General features: G+C 40.8%; 3 protein-coding genes across 4 annotated transcripts; 1 reads left to right on the forward strand and 2 right to left on the reverse strand.

Moving 5' to 3' along the window:
• Positions 1-965: 965 nt before the first annotated feature.
• LOC106370668 (AAA-ATPase At3g28600-like) lies at positions 966-3,269 on the reverse strand. Its single transcript, XM_013810665.3, has one exon. It carries the CDS (start codon positions 2,532-2,534, stop codon positions 1,095-1,097), a length of 1,440 nt encoding a protein of 479 aa, XP_013666119.2. The 5' UTR covers positions 2,535-3,269; the 3' UTR covers positions 966-1,094.
• Positions 3,270-3,478: 209 nt separating this feature from the next.
• On the forward strand, positions 3,479-5,445 carry BNAA10G21560D (uncharacterized protein At1g32220, chloroplastic). 2 transcript variants are annotated; one of them, XM_013812669.3, is made up of 9 exons: positions 3,479-3,788; positions 3,860-3,980; positions 4,064-4,152; positions 4,217-4,272; positions 4,357-4,412; positions 4,499-4,672; positions 4,763-4,805; positions 4,878-4,969; positions 5,044-5,445. In XM_013812669.3, the coding sequence occupies exons 1-9, from the start codon at positions 3,733-3,735 to the stop codon at positions 5,221-5,223; spliced, it is 867 nt and encodes a 288-aa protein (XP_013668123.1). In that variant the 5' UTR covers positions 3,479-3,732; the 3' UTR covers positions 5,224-5,445. The 2 variants fall into 2 exon arrangements, with proteins under 2 accessions (XP_013668123.1, XP_048598377.1); XM_048742420.1 differs by having other exon boundaries at positions 4,217-4,412.
• On the reverse strand, positions 5,288-16,008 carry LOC106372456 (histidine kinase 5). The gene is made up of 8 exons (XM_048742413.1): positions 14,721-16,008; positions 13,441-14,194; positions 7,966-7,992; positions 7,255-7,783; positions 6,917-7,047; positions 6,645-6,840; positions 5,791-6,578; positions 5,288-5,725 (listed from the first exon to the last, which is right to left on the reverse strand). Exons 2-8 carry the CDS (start codon positions 14,176-14,178, stop codon positions 5,438-5,440), a joined length of 2,697 nt encoding a protein of 898 aa, XP_048598370.1. The 5' UTR covers positions 14,179-14,194; positions 14,721-16,008; the 3' UTR covers positions 5,288-5,437.
• Between the last annotated feature and the right edge of the window lie 994 nt (positions 16,009-17,002).

Raw genomic sequence — 17,002 nt, forward strand, 5'->3', positions numbered from 1 at the left:
AGCCGGACCAAGATTACGAGACTCGTCTACAAAAATACAATATGAAGACATAAATTTTATATTAATTGATATAAAGATGTCTATTCATTAGGTCAATCACAAATTTTAATTTTTTTTTGTTACAACTAATTTTAACTGAACATCACCAAATTTCTTCAAAATTACAATAATAATATCCACTAGACATTATTTGAGAAGTGATTTGACACATGTTCTTTTTACAATTGTTTTCATAAAAAAAAAATGTGATATGACAATTAAAATTGATGACAAGGCTTATTGCTAAAATATGACATTATAAATTACATTAATTATTGATTTATATTTTTAGTAAATCTTTTATAATATGATAATAACTCATACATTACATTTAATGTTGATTTATATTTTTGGTAAATTTTTTATAATATGACAATAACTCATATCTTTTTGTCAACAATAATAACTCATACATCATTACTAAAATAAATATATTCTAATATGAAATTATAATTTTTGAAATATTATTCAATTATATTTTTTTTATAATTTCTACAATTTTGCTTAAAACATTATAAATTTTAATCATTAAATCATTAGTTTCCTTATATATTTAGAAATTTTAGAAATACTGTTTAATTTTAATTTTTGATAATTATACAATTTTATATCAATTTTATTCAAGTTGATTTAATATATTTAACCAAAATAAATAAATAAATAAAATCTATCTAAGATTATATATATATATATATGCATTCATAATATAAGTTACGAATAATAAATTATTTTTAACTATATTTCATGTTTAATTAAATCAAATTTACATTAAAATATTGATAAGAAAATAATAAAAAATACATTATTAATAAAATTTTATTTTTAAATATAATTTCAATTTAATTTTTTTATTGATGCACATGGTGCATGAAAACACCTACTATAATAATACATTTGCTAAATAAATTTAACTCTTATCTTCCAAAAAGAAAACAAATGTAAGTTATTATTATGATCGAACAGAAATTCTTACACTCATATATCACATTCACACAGGTTCAAAGAGAAGAAAAAAAAAAGGTTTCAAAAGAAAAAAGATATAATCAGACATTATCCTAAAACAATTCGCGAAATATTCTGAGTTTCTTGCCACTTAGCTTCTTCTTGTGATCATCACCGTGATCTCTCTGTTGCTTCTTCCTCTTCTCCAAACTCTCAACCAAGTCTTTCAAGGATCCATCGACATCTACTTTATGATTCTTGGCCATCAGTTTCTCTGCAACATCAGCCGGAGCGATCTTTGTTTCCTTCAGCAAAGACTCGATTTCACCAAACAGAGGATGAGAATCAACGTCCAAGTAGTTCTTAGCAAGAACCTTGAACGCCTCGAAACCACAATAAGACAGCTCAATGTGCATATCCATCCTTCCTCTCCTGATCAAAGCCGGGTCTAGTTTCTCGATATGATTCGTCGTGAAAATAATAATCCTCTCTTGTCCACAAGCCGACCATATCCCATCTATGAAGTTCAAAAGACCAGAGAGTGTGACTTTGCTTTGGTTTTGATCTTCTTTGCCTTGTTCTCCATCTTTCTTGACACTCAAGTCACCGTCTCTCTTCCTTCTCTTGCCCGTTAGGTCTACAGAACAGTCAATATCTTCGATCACAATAATCGACCTGCTCGATGTCGCGGTAAGAAGTTTCCTCAACTCCGAGTTGTTCTGAATAGCCGTGAGTTCGAGATCATAGATGTTATAGTTCAAATGATTCGCCATCGCCGCGATCATTGTGGACTTACCAGTCCCTGGTGGTCCATGTAATAGGTAACCCCTTTTCCAAGCTTTCCCAATCTTCTTGTAATACTCTTTCCCATTTCTAAACGCCTCAAGATCGTTCAAAATATCTCCTTTCTTGACAGGATCCATAGCCAGTGTCTTAAAACTCGCAGGATGCTCGAAATCAATGTGTCTCCACAAGCTCTTCTTGCTAGTATCCCAGTTCAAACTAGGGTTGTTGGTGAACAGCTTCATCTTCTTGTTCTTGGCCTCGATTGATTTCCCTTCTTCCATCACATACTTGATGTACGACCCCGTTACAATCTCAAGTCCACGTCTATGGAATGTAAGCTTGTGTGTTCTGTCTCCACCGGTAGCAGTAACAATCTCCCACCAGACATTAACTCCTTCGTACACGTCTCTGACTTTAGCCTCGTCACGTTTCAAGACTAGACCTTTGCTCTCTTTGACCTGACTTGCCCTAATCTTATGTGCTTTATCGATTGCTTTGGCCCCAAGGTAAGTGTCGATGGCTGCGAAAGCGTGGTTGAAACGGTACTCTTCGTACTCTGGGAAACTGATGACAACGTAAGGAGAGAAGAAGTTGATGACACGGTCGGAGAATCTTTGGACAAATGAGAGTTGTTGGATTGTAGACAAAAGGAACTCTTTGATTGCGATCTTGAGGTGTTCAGGGAATATTTGTTGAAATGTTGCCCAGAAAAAGAACAAACTTGCCATGCTTGAACCAAATGTGCCCATCGTATCTCCCATCATCATCAAGTAAGATCACTTGTGTTGTGTTTGGTGTGTTGGGTAGTTAGCGTGTAACGCTCTTATTTATAGACATTATTCGAAAAAGCAATGCGTAGTGAGATGCATGAGTCAATAAATATTTGAAATATTAATTGATTATTTAAGATATATACATGCTTACTATGATATTGACATAAACATATTCGGATTCGCTTTTAAGTACTACTCCACGCGGTAATTACTAATAATAAAATTATGATAACGTACCACACAGGGTACCACAGTGCGGATAGGTAGCAAAAGTTATAAAGGTATATCCACTATGGAAAATTCTGAGTTTCTTCTGTTTCTTTGATTAAGGAGATCTCTATGCAACTTTTCCTCAAATTATTAATTTATACAATTACATCACATGTGAACATATAAAGTGAATTTCAGCCAAGCTTCTTTAAAGGCCTGCATGCAATCATTATGAATCTTATATGATGTTAGATGTTGTGGATATAACGTGTGAACTTTTATGGTAAAGACGAAGAAGCTGCGTATATCATGGGGCCATCTTTTGTTTCAGTTTATGAATGTAATTTTATATATACGCACATTAGCTGATCATCCTTTTCAGAAAAGATGCTTCCATATATGATATATGCAATATAAAAAGTTAGTTAATTAGCTAAAGTCTTAAAGGTGAAAAGCAAATTGAATAAAAAGGATAGTCAAATTTGCGTGGCCTCCAAATTCTTGAGAAGAAAAGCTATTTCGTGGGGATTAAGGCATCATCTACCTCACTTGCCAAAATAATATAAAACATAGGCTGTGGAAAGTGAATATGCATTGCATTGCACACATTCATCTGTGTAAAAACTAAAAAGAAGTTTTCATTACATCTGTACATCTTACATCAAATGAGGATTTTTATATATCTCTCAGCCCATTTTGTTAAAATGTAAAAGCCCAATTAAACTTTGGCCCAATGCACTATCCAAAGATATTAAATGCCACGCCCGACTCTCGAGGCTTCTCATGGGTTCGGATCCTCGGGTCAGGGTATGGGTCTACGTGGAAGCTTTGTAAGAGGCGACGTGTTCTCTGTTTCCGACATTAAGCTCTGTTTACTTCTCCGTCTCCATCGCCACCGGACTCTCTTCTCTTAAAGATAAAAAGGAAAACTTTTTGCTTAATCATCTCTGCGTCGAATTGCTCTCTCTCTCTCCACACAAAAATGAGGACGATCGTTACGCGTTTGATCCGTCACAAATCCTCTGTTCCCCAGACACGGTGAGTGCTCTCTCTCCTCCTTAATTCGCACCTCAATCGATTCCAAATAATCGTCTTTACGTTGCGTTTAGGTTCGTATCTGCATCATCCACCGGCGGGAGGTATCTCTCTACCGACTCCAACAAAATCGACGAGCCTTTCAATGTGGAAGAAGCAGAGACTGTTCATGTCCCTCCACCTCTAACTGAAAAGGTACAACCTTTATTCAGTTTCTGTGGGGGGAATCTCACATTGCAATGATGTTCATTAAAGTATCTTTGTTTCGTTCCTGTCAGCTGCTTGTCCTTGGTGGAAATGGGTTTGTGGGATCACACGTCTGTAAAGAAGCTTTAGATCGCGGCTTATCTGTCTCTAGCCTTAGCAGGTAGTAGTACTCTGTCTATGTTAGATGTTGATTTATGTCAGATGTTGATGTATGGGTGTTATAGATCAGGTAGGTCGTCTTTACAAGAGCCATGGGCTACCAGAGTTACATGGCATCAAGGTAACTTGTTAGATCCTAACCTCAACATGATATTTAATTTTATGTTTATTTTCTTATTATATTTTTACCCTTTTTTCCCCCTAGGAAACCTTCTATCATCTGATTTATTGAAAGATGCTCTTGATGGAGTTACTTCTGTGGTATGTTTTTTTTTACTCCATCAATGTAGAAAATTTGATGATTTTTTTTTTTGGGCTTATTCAGCTATGCTTTTGAACCATTGCAGATCTCTTGTGTTGGTGGTTTTGGTTCAAACTCGTATATGTATAAGATTAATGGGACTGCAAACATCAACGCTATTAGAGCTGCTTCAGAGAAAGGTGTGAAACGATTTGTGTATATATCTGCTGCTGATTTCGGATTAGCTAAGTACTTGTTGAGCGGTTACTATGAAGGAAAGGTATCATCAAACAACTTTTGCACATAGTCCTTTTTGATTAAGTGTTCATTGTTGTCTTGAGACTTTTTTTTTTTCTTTTGATTCTTACAGCGTGCTGCTGAGACTGAGCTGCTCACAAGATTTGCTTATGGAGGTAAATCTTTCATGATTACAATTAGAAAATTCTCTCTGAATCACAATTAAGATTTTGGTTAATGTTGTGCAGGGATAATCTTGAGGCCTGGTTTTATATACGGAACTCGCAGCGTTGGGAACATGAAGATCCCATTGGGAGTCTTTGGTTCACCCATGGAGATGGTAAAGAGCTTTGCTTCCCTCGTTATCTCTCAAAAAGCAATCTCTTTATTCATAACGTTTGTGGCTTTCTCTAGGTTCTTCAACAAGCAAAACCACTGAACCAGCTCCCATTAGTCGGACCTTTGTTCACACCTCCGGTGAACGTTGAATCAGTTGCCAAAGTTGCGGTTAGAGCGGCTACTGATCCAGTGTTCCCTCCAGGGATTGTCGATGTTCATGGTATACAACGTTACAGCCAACAGAAATCAAGATAAGTCACGTTTTGAAGTATGTTTTGTCTTGCCATCAACACTAAGGCACAAAGAGTGTTTTGTTTTGTCTCCCCATGAACTTCCCACAAATAAATAAAGAAAGACAAACTCTTTTTTTATTGATAACTGTACAATCCCTAAGAGAGCAAAGCTACTTTTGTATAGCTCTCCAAAACTTTTTCCTATATCACATTTTTATATACAAACTTTGAAAATCTCACTGGAGATACTGTTGTAGACACTCTTTAAGTTTTTGCAACGTTACAGGTTTAGAAATAAAAGAGTCCATACCATTTGCATAACATTCTTCTGAGCTCTCTGCTAATGTATTAGCGGTCATAGCGACTATAGGCAGCCGGTCAGTGGAACGCTCACAGCCTTGCTCACTCTCTGATGTCTTTATATCAACTCCTGCTTCTATTGCAGCATCCCAGTTCCCAGATTCTTCGTATGAACGGATCAGTCTTGTAGCTTTTAAACCATCCATAACTGGCATGCACACATCCTGTGAACCCCAAAATTGTTTTATAAGCCTTTTTTCAAATTAAGTGAACTTACAAGTTGACTTACCATGAGTACCAAGTCGTAGCTAGTGTCTTTAACAGCGTTTATTGCTTCAACTCCGTTATTGGCAATGTCCATGGTATAGCCTAGTTGCTTCATCATCGACTTAGCAACCATGATGTTGATTTTGTTATCTTCCACAAGCAGAATCTTTGGCTGTGATGTCTCTTTGACCTCTGTCTCAGTTTTCTCCTCTTCCCTAGGAGATGAAACTGTAAGCTCTGACTCCATTTCTGAGCTAGCTTGTGAACTGCTACAAGATTCACTTTCCTTGGAGGGACATCGATGACCATTCCCATTGCCATATTGATGAGCCGACTCAGATTCATCCATATAACCACCATTTTCAACCTGAACCGTCTGGCTTTGTCCACTGCTGTTAGAAGGATCGGCGACAGAACCGTTGATGAGCTTAATAGGACTAGTGAGCATAGCTTTGTGAGGTAAGAAGTTATTGCCCATGACCGGTCCGCCATTGGAATATATAGATCCTAGAAGGGGTTTAAACTGGAAGTATCCTTCGGTTGTGTCGTCTGGCTCTGGTTGATGATGATCAACCATGTCAGAGAACTCATCTTGATCATCTGAATGATCATCTGGTGTTGCAACTTTGTATGGTAATACGAACGTGAACGTTGAACCTAAGTTGACTTGGCTTGTCACTGTGAGTTGACCTCCCATTAGCTCAACCAGCTGTTTACAAATGGCGAGACCGAGACCAGTTCCACCGTATTTGCGAGCATGATCAGCGCTTGCTTGCATGTACTTCTTGAACAAACAAGGGAGAGCGTTCTCTGCATTATGAACAAAGCTTAGCTGGAGTTTCTATGTTTTGATGTTCTTGAACAAAGCTTTCGTACCTGGGATTCCAATTCCAGTGTCATAAACGTCACAGCAAATCCAAACCGAAGTCTCGTTTTGTTCTTTATCACTAGCAAAGGATGGTTGTGATATCACTTTGAGTTTGATCCCAACCTTTCCTCGATGTGTAAATTTGATAGCATTGCTGATCAGGTTGGTGAGAATCTGCCGGATCCTTAGAACATCTCCAACCACCTGAACATGAAAAAAGAATAAAGTTAAGATTACAATGACTTTGCCACTTGGAACAATGTGTTGTTTGTGTACTAACCAATATAGGAACTTCATCTGCAATGTTTCCTTCTAACGTCAAATCTTTCTTCAGCGATGCAGCAGCTGTCTGAAGCACATGCTTCACCACTTCTCTTGGCCTAAACTTTGTAGCTTCTAACTTCATCACACCTACAAACAACACACAGAAACATATGTCATGAACATGGTCGGTCCTGGACATAGGCCAGTTAAACATTGGCATATGACCCACAAAATTTTGAAGAATGCGTAGGTAGACTTCTAAATTTGTGAAAAAAAATATTAAAATCTTTACTATTATGGTTATTAACAATCTTGAATACATGACCAGACAATAAGATTGCAATACTATCTTACCTGATTCAACCTTGGAGAGATCAAGAATATCATTTATCAGCTGAAGCACCAAATCACCAGAAGAGATCATGACATTCAACAACTGTCTTTGCTCTTTATCCAGCTTTGTAGTAGAAAGTATCTCAGCCATTCCCACCACTCCTGACAACGGTGATCTTATCTCATGAGACATTGTCGCCAGCATTTGCTTAGCTCTCATAGTCTCCTCTGTGATGTGAATGGTCTTGGTCAGTTCTGATTCCATCGCTTTTCTCACCGCGTTGTCTTCCCTGAGCTTAGCCATTTTTTCTCTTTTCCTTACCTGATCAGTTACTTCCATTCCCATGTAGTTTATACCGATTTTCTCGCGAGCTTTGTTGTAAACAGGCTCAACGTATATCAAAAACGTCTTTGATCCGAATAACTCTGTCTCGAATGTGATCTCTCTCTTTGAAGCTTTTCCTTTTTCAAGAACCTCTCTCTTGAAATCTTCAGACTCTTTAACTCCACCTCCGTGGAATATCTCCACGTCTGTTTTGCCCAAAATGTCCTGACACATTAGTAAGAAACACACGTTCATTAGAATGATCAGTGATCTAACAGAACAAAGAAGAAACAGGATTCTCTTACTAACGCCTAAGCCTCATGTAAACCTCGAATCATCCCTCTAGTCACTGTTCGCTATAAAACATCTAGTTACCGTCTAATGAATTTCTTAAACATTGCTCTTACCTGTTCTCGTAACGAAGGAAACTTGTTGTAGTGTTAGCTATGAGGCTGTGCGACCTCCTCTACTTTACACGTACGAAAGGAAGAGAAAGGGAAAGGATCAGAAGGAATCTGGGAGCAAAGGTGACGTGTCCTCTGCAGTCTCCTGATTGGTTGCTTTATGAAGAATGAAGGAATAAACGTCGTTAGTGTGCTGCGGATGACGGCTAACGGCTAACGGCACACATTTGTGTGTAGCGTTGCTTTTCATCTTTTATTTATAGGAGAGAGAGTTGTTAAGAAAAGGTATCAAGAGGTTTGATCAAAGTTGTAAAGGGAAGGAGAGATCCCTAGGAGAAATCTTCTCGAGTCTTGTAAACATTTTGATCAGATCAATATATTTCTATTTCTCAAAATAACCCATAACAACTTGGTATCAGAGCCCTTCTTTTCTGGAATCAATGGCGCCAGCTAAGAAACCTGATGTTGAGACGGTCGTGGAGAACTTGAGAGGTGAGATGAGTAAGATCGGAGTGTTGGAGAGCACGATGGAGGATCTGAAGGAGTCGTTGACTGAGATCCGAAGTCGTATGGGTGTGATGGAGAGATTGGAGCAGCGTTTGAACGAAGATGACGAGAAACGAAAACGTGAGGCTGCAGCGTTGTTTCAAGCATCGCTGCGACGTCAGGAGGAGGAGGAGAGCTCACCGATCGTTCGTCGTCCTGGCAAGCAGATCGAGACCGAGGAAGATCGCAGCGGTCTCTTTCGTGCAGGAGGGTCAGGGCTTCGATCGGAGACGGTGACAAGGTTTGGGGAGGATCGTAACCAAGATGAGATTGCCCGGAAGACACGTAAGATCGAGATCCCGCTCTTTGATGGTGAGAACGCTGAGAGCTGGGTCCTTCGTGTGGAGCAATACTTTGAGTTGGGCGAGTTTTCGGAGGAAGGGAAGCTCCGGACGGTGAGGATGTGTTTTGATGGAGAGGCTCTGCTGTGGTACCGTTGGGAGCGAGACCGCACGCCTTTCGTGAGTTGGGAACAGATGAAGTATCGCGTGCTTGAGCAGTTTTCAACCTCTTACGAGATGACTGCTCGGGAACGACTGATGACGCTGAAGCAGGAGGGTACGGTTCGGGAGTACTGTAGAGATTTCATCGCCTTGGCGACGAATGCGCCGGAGGTCCCCGATGAGGTGTTGGAGACGGCGTTCATGATCGGCCTAAAACCTCAGATTCGAGCCGGGGTTAAACTGATGGAGCCAAGAAGTTTACGTAAGATGATGAGTGTCGCGAAGTTGGTGGAGGAATGGGTGGGGTACGCAGATCAATCGACGGAGAGTCAGAGCGGAAAGGGATCTCGCGGGGGTTTCTCAACGGGATCTCCGACGTCTCTGGTGCGGAGTGGGCCAGCAGGGGGAAATGGGCCTGGAACAAACAATAATTCGCGGCCCAAGACCTTCCAAGGGCCTGAGAAAACGACCCAAGTGGAAAAACGTCCGGGGGCTCCAAATCAGAATCCTAACAATACTGGGAAGGGAAGAGCGCCGTTCCGCCGGCTATCACCGGCTGAATATGCGCGTTACCGAGCGGAGGGACTGTGTTTTCAATGCGGAGGGAAGTCTCACGCACGGCGTGACTGTCCCAACAAAGAGCTAATGGTGTTGGTAGTTCAAGAAGATGAGGATGGGGAAAAGGAAGAGGATGAGGGTGATGATACAGAGGAGGAAGAGACGCCGGAGTTTGCGGAGTGTGCGGCCTTGTCAGCCAGATCAGCGGTGGGAATTTCATCACCTCGCACCATTAAACTGCGCGGGGTAGTGGAAGGATTTCAAGCACTGGTGCTCATCGACAGTGGGGCGACGCACAACTTTATTGATGAGCGTCTGATGAAGAAGTTGGGTCTTGTTCCGGAAATGACAGAGAGTTATGGGGTCATTACCGGTACGGGAAAACCAGCGCGCGGGGGTGGGGTGTGTAAGAACGTAACATTGGTGATGCAAGGACACGAGGTGACTACGGACTTCCTGCCGTTAGAACTCAACAATGTAGACCTCATCTTGGGAATACATTGGTTGGAGACTTTGGGGGAAATGAGAGTAAACTGGAAACTACAGACGTTGAAGATTCCGATGAGCGGGCGTTGGGTTAGGTTGCAGGGAGAACCTGACATTTGCTGCTCAGAAGTATCTTTAAAAGCGATGCGGAAGGTATTGGAACAGCAGGAGCTGAGTGTACTGGTGGAGTGTAGGGAAGTGGCGGAGAGACCTCAAGAAGACAGGAAGGTTAAGAAAATTTTTTCGAAGCTGTTACATGAATATGAGAAGGTGTTTGAAGAGCCACAAGGATTACCTCCTGCTCGCGACAGAGAGCATGCGATTACTCTCACACAGGGGAGTGATCCAGTGAGTGTGAGGCCATTTCGTTACCCGCATGCTCAAAAGGAGGAAATTGAGAGGCAGGTGATGGCAATGCTGAAGGCAGGTATTATACAGGAAAGCATAAGCCCCTTCTCGAGCCCCGTCCTCTTGGTGAAGAAGAAAGATGGGAGTTGGCGATTCTGCGTGGATTATAGAGCTCTGAACAAGGCAACAGTTATGGATAGCTACCCCATTCCAATGATCGATCAGCTACTTGACGAGTTGCGCGGTGCAGTGGTCTTTTCGAAATTGGATCTACGGGCAGGCTACCATCAGATAAGAGTTAAAGCGGAGGACGTGCCAAAGACGGCATTCCGCACCCACGATGGCCATTATGAGTTTTTAGTGATGCCTTTTGGCTTAACTAACGCGCCAGCTACGTTTCAATCGGTGATGAATGAGGTTTTCAGACCATATTTGAGACAATTCGTGCTGGTATTCTTCGATGATATACTGGTGTTCAGCAAGGATTCTCAGGAGCACGCGCAACACCTTCGGTTGGTACTTGAGAAGCTCCGACAACACCAGCTATATGCCAACAAGAAGAAATGTGAGTTTGGATGTTCAAGTATCGAGTACTTGGGTCACGTGATCTCAGCAAATGGAGTGGAAGCTGATAAAGCGAAGATTGCTGCAATGACTGAGTGGCCTTCACCCAGAAACATTAAGGCGTTGAGAGGCTTCCTTGGGCTCACCGGTTACTACCGGCGTTTCGTACAAGGGTATGGGGTGATTGCGAGGCCGCTAACGGACCTCTTGAAGAAGGATAAGTTCAAATGGAGTGAAGCTGCTGAGGAGGCGTTCATTAAGCTCAAACAAGCCATGACATCTGTACCGGTTTTAGCCCTTCCGGACTTTGGGGAGCAGTTTGTGGTAGAATCTGACGCTTCAGGAAAGGGGCTCGGTGCAGTTTTGATGCAGAGGCAAAGGCCGATAGCCTATTTCAGTCAGGTTTTATCAGAACGTCAGCAGTTGAAGTCGGTATATGAGAGGGAATTGATGGCCATAGTGTTCGCAATACAGAAATGGCGACACTATCTACTGGGGAGGAAGTTTCTGGTGCGTACTGACCAAAAGAGTCTGAAGTTTCTGTTGGAGCAGAGGGAGATTAATATGGAATACCAGAGGTGGTTGTCGAAGCTTCTCGGGTTTGATTTCGACATCCACTACAAACCAGGACTTGAGAATAAGGCAGCAGACGCATTGTCTAGGAAGGAGGGGAACGTGGAACTGGTGGCAATATCAATTCCTACGGCTATCCAGTTCCATGATATTGAGAATGAGGTAATGCTTGATGAGTCACTGCAGAAGATCATGAAGGAGCTCAAGACAGACCCGCCGAGTCACCCTGGTTACTCGGTAGTGCAAGGGAGGTTACTTCGCCACGGCAAGCTGGTTATACCGAAGGAGTCGAAGCTGATTGGGGTTATCTTGCAAGAATTACATGACGGTCGCATGGGCGGCCATGGTGGGGTGCAGAGGACTCAGAAGAGGGTCAGTGAGCTGTTCTTTTGGAATGGGATGATGAATGATATCAGGCGCTATGTGGCAGCATGCTCGGTGTGTCAACGTCACAAGTATTCCACGTTGGCACCGGGAGGTTTACTGCAACCACTTAACGTGCCGGAGGCGGTTTGGGAAGACGTAGCTATGGACTTTGTGGAGGGTTTGCCAAAATCAGAGGGGTATAATGAGGTCTTGGTAGTGGTAGACAGATTGTCGAAGTACGCTCACTTCATCAGGTTGCGTCACCCGTTTACAGCTACAGATGTCGCACTGCTGTTTGTCCAAGAGGTTATCAAGCTACATGGGTTTCCAAAGACTATTGTGTCGGATCGAGACCGTGTGTTCACCAGTCAATTCTGGAAAGAGTTGTTTCGATTGTCGGGAACGAAGCTATGCATGAGCACCGCGTATCACCCACAGTCTGATGGACAGACCGAGGTGACGAATCGTGGTCTAGAGACCTATCTCCGATGCTTCACTAGTGACAAGCCTAAGGCATGGGCGAGATATCTAGCGTGGGCTGAATTATGCTACAACTCGTCGTTTCACTCGACCATCAAGATGACGCCATTTAAAGCAGTATATGGACGTGACCCACCTGCGTTAGTCAAGTACGAGAGTGGGTCGACTGCTAATGCTGATCTTGAGAGGAGGCTGATTGAGCGTGACGAAATGCTGGAGGTAATGAGGGAGAACATTCACAAAGCCCAACAAATGATGAAGAAACAAGTAGATGGGCATCGCCGGGACGTAATATTTGCAGTCGGGGATAAAGTGTATGTGAAGATCAGACCATACCGTCAACAGACATTGGCTCGACGCAGTAATGAGAAGTTGTCTGCTCGGTTCTATGGGCCGTTTGAGGTCGTCGCTCGCGTGGGGGAAGTGGCTTACAAGCTCAGGTTGCCAGCAGAGACCAAGATTCATAACACGTTTCATGTGTCTCAGCTAAAGAAGGCCATTGGCGATGAACAGCCGGTTGCTCCGTTGCCTCCTCATCTGTCTACAGAAGGAGTGTTAGAGGTACAGCCCGAGCTAGTGCTGGGAACACGGGTCAGTCCTACGTCAGGACAGGAAGAAATGTTGATTCAGTGGAAGGGTTTACCGGCTTATGAGAATTCTTGGGAGTGGAAGAAGGTGATGCAGATTCAGTTTCCTGAGTTTGACCTTGAGGACAAGGTCAATTTTGCAGCAGGGAGTAATGTTAGCTATGAGGCTGTGCGACCTCCTCTACTTTACACGTACGAAAGGAAGAGAAAGGGAAAGGATCAGAAGGAATCTGGGAGCAAAGGTGACGTGTCCTCTGCAGTCTCCTGATTGGTTGCTTTATGAAGAATGAAGGAATAAACGTCGTTAGTGTGCTGCGGATGACGGCTAACGGCTAACGGCACACATTTGTGTGTAGCGTTGCTTTTCATCTTTTATTTATAGGAGAGAGAGTTGTTAAGAAAAGGTATCAAGAGGTTTGATCAAAGTTGTAAAGGGAAGGAGAGATCCCTAGGAGAAATCTTCTCGAGTCTTGTAAACATTTTGATCAGATCAATATATTTCTATTTCTCAAAATAACCCATAACATGTAGATGAACAAGTAACGTAGATCTTTATCCTGATGACCCATAACAATAGGTGCATTCTGAAGAATAAAATGCAAGAACCCTTCAGCTCTTTTGAGATTCTGAGTCAGCTCTTCCACCGGTGCTGAGTGACTCTCCATAGTCTTCAAACTCTCGTTCAGCTTCTCAATCAACCTCCTCTCTCTCTCAGTACTCGCTTCAAGCATCTTCTCCAAACTCAACGCCTTCTGTTTCCAATACGCAACCGTGTCGAACTCCTCATCGATCACAACCCTCTTGCTATCGACCAGCTCGTCGCGTTTCTTCTGCCTAAACCTGCGGAAAAGATGGCTGGTCTCATCCAAAACGGGGACGTTCTCAGGCTCTTCGGTCTCGAAGTTATGCTCCTCTATGATCTTAAGCTCCTTGGCCTCGGCTTCTTCTCTCTGTCTGGTGAGGATCTTGAGCTCTTCTCTTAGAAGCCTAACCGCGTGGTCTTGCATGTACTCCCATTGTCTCACGAGGTTGGTGAGTTGTGAGGAGCCTTGGTCGGTGGTGTTCAGGAGTTCAGGTAAACGTTTTAGATCAGCCATGGTTCGTTTCTCGGCGATGTCAACTTCTTTCAACGTGTCTGAATCCCCTGCGGGTTTCTCTACGTTAAACTGGTTGTCTGCTTGGGTTCCGACATCATCGGGCCACATGGAAGACAAGACTTCGACGTCCATCTCTTCGATTTGATCAGTCTCCATCTCGCAGACCATTTAATCAGAGTTCCTCCTTTATACAAGAACAAAACACTCTAAATCAACCAGAATCTTGATCTGACCAAGAAACGTGTATAAAGATAGTCACAGTTCAGACACAGATATTAGAAGTCAGGACAATTGATCATCTTCAATTCAGAATCATGATCTGTAAATAATAAGTAACTAAATCGAATTTTGAAAAAGACTTAAAAAAAAAGGGTTGTAGTGTGGACCAGTTATGGGATTAAACATTCGCGGGAAATTTCAAATTACGGTTACATGGAGATGGAAACAATTCTAGACCAAGTCGAACTTAACAAACCGAAACAAAAATCTAAAAATCAAAGTTAACCGGATGAAACTTTCTGAGAAATGATTAAAAAACAGTCTGGAGAAGATTTGGATCATAAATAAATATATCAGCGAAATCATGAACTGGAGGGAGTCAATGAGGAAAGCAGAAAGATAGAAAAAAAAATAAGAAAGAAAAAAAACAATTTGATACAAATGAGAAGCAGAAAAAGAAACAATGGGAAGGGATTGGATCAGAAGTTTACCTTATATGGTTCCGGTCACCGGAAAATCAACAGATGATGAAAGGGTAATGAACAGTGAGTAGATCTGAAGAGAGTCGTCGTCTGTCGTCTTTGGGAGAAGAGAGTAAATAAACTTCAAATGAGCATTGGGAACAGATTAACCAATGAAGAAAGAGAAATGGCATGTGAATTGTGAAAGATAGGAGTTAAAAACAAAAACAAATGCTATTTTACGGAGAAGAGTTGAGAAACGAAAAAAAAAATGGAAGGAGAAAGAGGAGGAGCATGTGCTACCCTCAAGAGTACAGAGAGGTCAATGTATATTATATTGGCAGGAAGGACTATTCTAATGGCCCAGACTCTTTCTTCTCTTTTCTCTCTGCAGTCTGCACGTTCGTTTACTCTCTGAGACCCAATCCGAGTTGAGAATGACACTGAATTCTACTTCTCGCTTAAATGTCCTTCTGTTTTTTTTTTTATCCGTCATAGATTTGACAGAGCTATTCACAAGGCGGAGCGGTGACGTAATGCTCCCATGAATTTAAGGACACACCTTTTTAAAAGTATGAGAGAGTAACAAGAAGAACTGGCGTCAATAATTGTTTTCTTTGGTCACCATGCAACATACGGTAGTAATACACTGACGTCATTATAACACAAACTAGGGTTGCATGCATGTGCTTGTCGATCATCTTTTCTTTATACCTACAGATTAGATGAGTGTTACTTTCAGAAAATAAGACGGATGAGTTTGATGATTACGAAAATAACTCTTTTAGATAACAATTTTGTGATAGCTTTATTTTAGTTGGCCTTTGAAGGCTCCATGCAGAATAACTCTGCTTTTTTTTTTCTCTATTTTGCCTCTTTCCATTTACCATGTGGTTCTACATAGTTTATAGAATGTCAATGTTTGACGAAAACACACACAAAGATTCGAATTGGGTCAGGACATTCATGTTTCATGACTATCAAAGCTATAATAGCACATGTACCACAATGTAACGAACATACTATAATACTTGTTATTAAATTATTCTAATCTTAAACTTATATTCTTCTTCAGTTCAATTTCAGTTGGGAAGTATGATCAATTATTTGAATCTTGTGAAAAGAGGAAAAGAAAAACGGACGCCAAGCATTAAAAATGAATAAAACCCAATTATCAGTACTAAATGGAGCGGACAACAACTGTATTGGCACAAAATTAGTTGTCCACGAATTATCAATCCCATTTCTATATTACTAAATTAAATAATGGAATATAAAATTTACAAGCTACAGTACACTAACAAAATAATAATCAGAGTTATTATTAGAGTAAAGGGTCTTTAAGTTTATTAAATTAAAAAAAAAACTGGTAAGCCATTTCTTTTGTATAGAGACCCCTCCCCGATCTGAACGGCGCTGAAGGCTTTTGTCCCCGTCCCGTAGTTGCTAGTTATAAATATCAACAGCATGTGATCAGCCACGCGGAAGTATAGTTGACTAACACGTGGTGTAGCTTTTTCAAACATGTTTCTTCTGTTTGTGTGTTTTGTTTGCTCTCGCGCCAAAAACTGGACGGTGGTTGAGGATTAATTAGGATAATGTTTTTTTAACGCGTTGGGAGAAAGGCAAGAATGTGGAAGATATTAATTGGATGGTGACACGAATCCTTAAATACCGGATTTGTTTATTAAGCTAATTAGTTAACTCTCGATTAAAGCAGGACCATTCTTTTCAGCTTTATTCCTAATAATTACCTTTTATTTGTGTGTGTATAATGCTGGATTTGAGAAAGTGAACAACATTAAAGTATATATTAGAGGAATTGCTGTACAAATGTGTCTAGATTTACAATCTTTAAAATATAACTAGGGCAGTTCCCGGGCTACGCCCGGGTTATTTTCTATGAAAATATTAAAATAGAATATTATATTAGTTTAATATATTTTTGTTTAAATCATGTTTTAATGTAAAATAATGTTTGGATTAAAATAATCATTGAATGAAAAAAAAAGTATTATCGATGGCTTTTGGAACTTAATGATACAATGTTTATTTTAATTGACATAGGAAGCAGTAATGTAAATTTAAAAACAGTTGGTAGATCAGTTTTAATATTTAAGTTTGTTATAAATCATATTTAGAAGCAGAGTAAAGTTATTAACATTATTAAGAGCAAATGCTAAAGTCTTAAAACAAAGAAGCAGAAATTATAAATAAAATGGTAGAATTTTTGAGGGAGAGGGTGGCAGATGTGATGGAAATTTCTTCAGTTAAAGAGCCTGAAATTTATTTTGAAATAAATCAGTGAACAT

The sequence above is a fragment of the Brassica napus genome, chromosome A10 (assembly GCF_020379485.1).
Source record: "Brassica napus cultivar Da-Ae chromosome A10, Da-Ae, whole genome shotgun sequence".
Classification (NCBI taxonomy): domain Eukaryota; kingdom Viridiplantae; phylum Streptophyta; class Magnoliopsida; order Brassicales; family Brassicaceae; genus Brassica; species Brassica napus.